The 5,259-nt window shown below is 35.6% G+C and overlaps 1 protein-coding gene across 2 annotated transcripts; it reads left to right on the top strand.

Moving 5' to 3' along the window:
• Positions 1-902: 902 nt before the first annotated feature.
• tmem251 (transmembrane protein 251) lies at positions 903-3,303 on the top strand. Of its 2 annotated transcripts, none has more exons than XR_013817662.1 (2): positions 903-1,127; positions 1,455-3,303. XR_013817662.1 is itself a non-coding variant. In XM_079831649.1 (2 exons), exon 2 carries the CDS (start codon positions 1,470-1,472, stop codon positions 1,896-1,898), a length of 429 nt encoding a protein of 142 aa, XP_079687775.1. In that variant the 5' UTR covers positions 914-1,020; positions 1,455-1,469; the 3' UTR covers positions 1,899-3,289. The 2 variants fall into 2 exon arrangements, 1 of the variants encoding a protein (XP_079687775.1); XM_079831649.1 differs by having other exon boundaries at positions 914-1,020; positions 1,455-3,289.
• The last annotated feature ends 1,956 nt before the right edge of the window (positions 3,304-5,259 follow it).

The following is a 5,259-nucleotide window of genomic DNA, read 5'->3' as shown; positions in this document are numbered from 1 at the left end:
AATTTGATTGGCTATTTGGACAGCAACGAAACTTGCCCAGACACACCCTCTTTCAGAGGCGGGCTTACAGTAGGCCTATCATTGTTCACTGGTGAAACTTGCTCCAGGATTCATTCATTTGTATGGTTGCACCAAAGTTCAAAACTCTCAAAATAAGAAATTAGAAAAAAATATAGAAATGGTGTCATGGCTTGCTAGAGTCACAAAAGTGTTACCACAGTGATTTTAACAGTGGTTTTTTATATGTAATTTCTGTAATTTTTGACGAGGTTATGTCAATGATATAAAATATGTGTTAACAAAACACTAAAGGCTATTTTTTGTGATATAATACATATATAATAAAGTGACTTTGTTAGCTTTGTCGACATTCCAACCTTCACCGTTGCTATGATTTCCCCTCAGCCGAGCGAACACCGCTCCTGAATCTTGCCTGATAAACGTTTTATTGCTACTGAAAATGGTGAAAAATATTTGCTACATGACCAGACCCCACCACCACCACACTATCATATGTTTAGGACCTAAAACGTATTATTCTCTTTGTTCAAAATAGTATAAAGCTACCTCCGTTAGCACAGATATAGGCTAACAATTCTAAAAACATCGTGATTGAATGTTAGCAAGTCTCAAATGTAATGTACAGTTGGGCAATCTTTAGGTCCGGGAACATGTAGATAAAATTTGTAGTAGATGTTTCGAACTAAATTCAAATATTCAAACAAGATGACCTGCTGATTCAGATTCTACACAATATATCAGTTCTACACAAATCAACTCAAACGGTAAGCAAAATATATAAAACATTGTAGCTATATATGACAGAGAGCCTCTGGGGGGCAGTAAAGTCCTCTGCGAGGTTAATAATAAAGCCGCCGAAGATTCACGTGAACTTCCCGGATGTTTGCAATTCCAGGAAGTGAGTCGTATGACAACAATCCTGTGACAGCGTTGTGTGTTTTGGCTTGAGAAACATATTGCCCTGAAAACCGCGCAAAATGGATTGATCGTGTGATCACAGTAAGTGACACTCAGTGGAAATCATGTGTTTAGTCGATATGATGGGGGCGTATTGCTATATAATGACACAACAGTGCTAGTCAACAGCTTTGAGAAATCTCCAGATGGTGTGTGTGAGCTTTCTTGTGTTGAAAAGACTCTGTGTTTGTTTGTTTTGTCAATATATTATATTAGTAATGTGTTTACAACGTCAAAGAAGCTAATTGTTTTGGAAGATGTTTTGAAAGATGCATTTTAATTGAATATGTATTGTTTTATATTTAACAATTGAATACCAATTTGTTAATGATGGTTTACAGTTTAAGTTGAGCAGTTTTCATTTATTTCCTGAAACTAGTAATCCCAACATTGATCACATGATTTCTCAAACATGTAAGTGTTTGGTTTCTTGTCAGCGGTTGCACTGAAGGCATTCTCTGACTTTGTTTTTCCAGAGAAGAGCATGGAGAATGATGAATTTCCGCCAGCGGATGGGGTGGATAGGTGTCGGACTGTACTTGTTCGCCAGTGTCGCTGCAGTGTATTATATATTTGAGATCAGCCAAACATACAACCGACTTGCACTGGCACAAGTAGAAAAGGCTTCCGGAGAGCAGGCAAAATGGTCGGGAGATGCTTCTTCCTCTTCCCCTTCTTCAACCTCATGGACAGTGACTCTGAAAACGAGACTTCTCCTCCTGCCCTTCTGGGTGTGGGCCACCATTTTCCTCATTCCCTACCTCCAGGTGTTTCTCTTTCTCTACTCCTGCACAAGGGCAGACCCCAAGACTGTAGGATACTGTATTCTGCCTATCTGCCTTGCTGTTCTCTGCAACCGTCACCAAACCTTCGCCAAGGCCTCCAATCAGATCAGCAGGCTGCAGCTGATTGACACTTGAAGTGATTGTTAGAGATCTGGGATAAAATATTGGTGCCATACAGTTAGGTGGTACAAAAGTGCATTCTTAAATAAGAATATTTAAGACTTGGCCCTGACTTTTTTTGTTGTAGGAATTAAATGGGGACGGTGCTTGGGATTCTTTTTTTTCCTTCTTGAGTTTAACTACTGTTTGAGTCATCTGCAGTTTCACACCAGTTTTTATCCTGTATTTTTTTTAGCAAAAAAAAGTGGACTATAGGTGAGGAAGGTTTCATACTCTTTCATAAATTGGTCTGCATTTTAATCAAAAGTAGTTTCCATGTCGACTCAGTACTTTTTTTTTTTTTTTTAGAAGCTTTGTCTTGATTTAACTGAAATAAAACAATGAAAAGAAATTTGATATATGAAATCTAAGTAGCCCAAATGGAGGCAATTAAGCCATAGTCCAAGATGTGGAGAACGTTGATGGGGCTGCATGAACTACTTGATTTACACTTCTAATGATGAGTAGATGTCCTATAAATCATGACGAATAAAGATTGGTCAGTGCCGAACAAGTGTAAATGTTTCCCTAGTATGCGGTCAATGGATTTTTAGTGTCACTTTTATGCTCCAGCTGTTTGTTCTCAACTCCAATGGATATTGTGTTAGAGGAAAATAAGAAAACTACTGACAGTGGTGTTTTCCAATTGTTTATAAGTGTCCATCTCATGTTTTGAAAATAAAATACACTCAAGGAGAGAACAATGAAAGAAGTTGTAATAAGAAAACCTTTGTATTAAAAAAAAATCTGATGAGTACATTTTAATATCAGTATTATATGTTCAAGTATGATTTCTTGTCAGCTCTAGACACGAAAGGGAGCATTTTCCTTTTATTTCTTAATTTGCGTTCATTTGACAAATGCTAATTATGTATCATAGTGATAATCAAGTGTCCTCGGAGAAAAGACATTTCTTCATAATCATGTCTTGTGGAATAGTGCACTCAATCTCATGTCTTATTGTAGAGAGATATCGGCATCATTTTACAGCGTGAATAATCTTATCTTGCAGAAGAAATGCAAAGGTTATTTGGACTTGCTGGGTGTGGTAGATTGTAAAGAGTCTGGCTCAAGACTGATCTAACCATAGGTCTCGGCGTTATATGAGCCTGTGCCACAGACCCAAGCGGTTCAATCTTTAAAATCACTTCTTTTGTGGCGACAATGTGTTTGGATGTGGATGGTTTTTATTATTTTGTTGAAATGCTTAAAAAAGGCAAATTGTCTAAAAGGGCTTGACTGTGAGTTTATAATGTTTAATGCGTACATGTTAATAACTTTCCATTGCAATCTTAATACACTGTGGTTTGAAAGAACTCTGGATTCTGACAAAAATCAATAAAGAAATGTAATGTGCAGTGCATATTCTTTTGAAACTGTTACACTGATATTTTATTGCACACTGGTTTATTATTAACAGTTAGCTGAAGAAACACAAGTACTGATAGCCAATAACAATTTTATAACAGGAAAAATTGAATGATGAAATTTCCCCTTTGCTCTGTTATGTTTTTCCTTTTATAGGGAACTGAAATTATCAAAAATAGCATGACATTTTTAAATGGAAACAAAATAAGGCAAAATCCCGACACTGTCTTACACCTTTTTAAGTAATAAAGGCTACAGCAGAAGAATGACAGTTCTGAAGATCATGGCCGTACAGTCTTTATCCGTTTGTTTGGAGGTTCTGACTTTGACTTTTTGGTGGGAGTTTCTGTGGTACTATCCTCTTCGTCACTGTCCTCATCCTCATCTATAACATGGGTTTAAAAAGAGAAAGAAAAGTAACAAATAATAATTACTTTTTGAGCATAGACACTTATTTAAGAACACATTGAACTGATTATATTGCATCCGGACAAAAAGCCTGCTAAAAGGTTGTTAAATAACATTTAACTAATAGAACTACCGTATGCTATTCTTTTCTATACTTTTATGAAATCTATTGAGAAACCATGAGGAAAAGGTGAATAAAGACTGAGAGTCAATGTTCAGAAATCATTCATTATTATGTTTTGAACTATGCTGTGTAGCTGTGTTTATTAAAATTAGTTTATTTTTAATTATTAAAGATGCTGTTATTTTATATGAAAACGTTAATAAATGTATTTATAGTTTATATAAAACAAAATAGTTTATCTTGGATATTTTTCTATTAGATCAGATAACATTTTAAGCTGTCATATGCTCATGTTACAATGTGCCCCTCACATCACATGTAACCATTGGGTCATGTGGTCACATTTCACTTCCATTCTATTCCACCCCAAGTGGATTTACACAAAATGAGAAAGTCAAAAAAGTGTTAGTTTGTGCCCGCACTGCCCAATTATCCTAAAGTAGCCTAATTGTTATCAGTAGAGTCACTATTTCTGTTAAGCGACAGGATCTCGCTGACACCAGCCGTGCAATCATTACACATATAAGTTTTTAGCAACTTTATTAGTGTTGGTTATTTTTCATAAAAAATGTGTTTTTCATTTATGTTAGTTGGTTTCCCATAAACGACCCAGTCTTCATTTTAGCATCTTACCATCCAGAACACCTATGCTGTTGTCCGTTGAACCCTTTTCTTGTTCAACAAGAGCCGTCAAGACAACTGATATATCGGCATTTAATTTCTTGACGCCAGTTATCAGTGATTTCAAATCACCATCTACTTGTACTGTGAACTGGTTTGTCTGTCCATCTCTGTACTTCAGCTCTCCGTTCAGCTCGCACGCTGCCATATTGAACATGCAGACTGTTACTCGGTTGCCAGATCTCACAAGAAACACACGCAACCTGGACTATAAAAGACTTGTTTGGGAATTCTTTCTGAATTATGGAGAAAAGAAACGCTTAATTTCATCGATCAACATAGGCAACATAAAAATGTAGTGGAATAGAATAAAACAGAAGTTATAGGCTAAATTGCAACTTTCTGCTAAATATTATCTGCAATTACCCCCTTTTACAAAACTAAAATATTTCACATATACACATGGCCATCTAAATTAAGGAAATAAATCTCTTTCTTGAGCGTGCACATTCAAGTGTCAAGTCTGATTTATTTATAAAGCTCATTCCACCACAGAGTAGACCAAATAAATGGCTACAATAAATACATAAATAAAATTTTAAAAAAAAATCTACAAATAATAGTAAACAGAACATAAAGACAAAGATAAGTAATAACAAAGAAAAACAAAGGCAAAAAATAACAGAAAACAACATTGAAGGAAACTCCCAAAATTTCAACAATTAAAAGCATAGAGAACAAATAAGTTTTCAATTAAGATTTAAAAATGTCAATTGGGGGTAGACAGATCTAATGTCAAGGTCTTGGGCCAGCAAC

Source organism: Gobio gobio, assembly GCF_949357685.1.
Source record: "Gobio gobio genome assembly, chromosome: 12".
In the NCBI taxonomy this organism is placed as follows: Eukaryota; Metazoa; Chordata; class Actinopteri; order Cypriniformes; family Gobionidae; genus Gobio; species Gobio gobio.
Note: the sequence above shows the minus strand (reverse complement) of the source record. Positions and strands in the feature narration are given on the sequence as shown.

Bases quoted from the DNA above. Each gene is read 5' to 3' on its own strand.
- tmem251 (XM_079831649.1), top strand. From the start codon at position 1,470: ATGATGAATTTCCGCCAGCGGATGGGGTGGATAGGTGTCGGACTGTAC.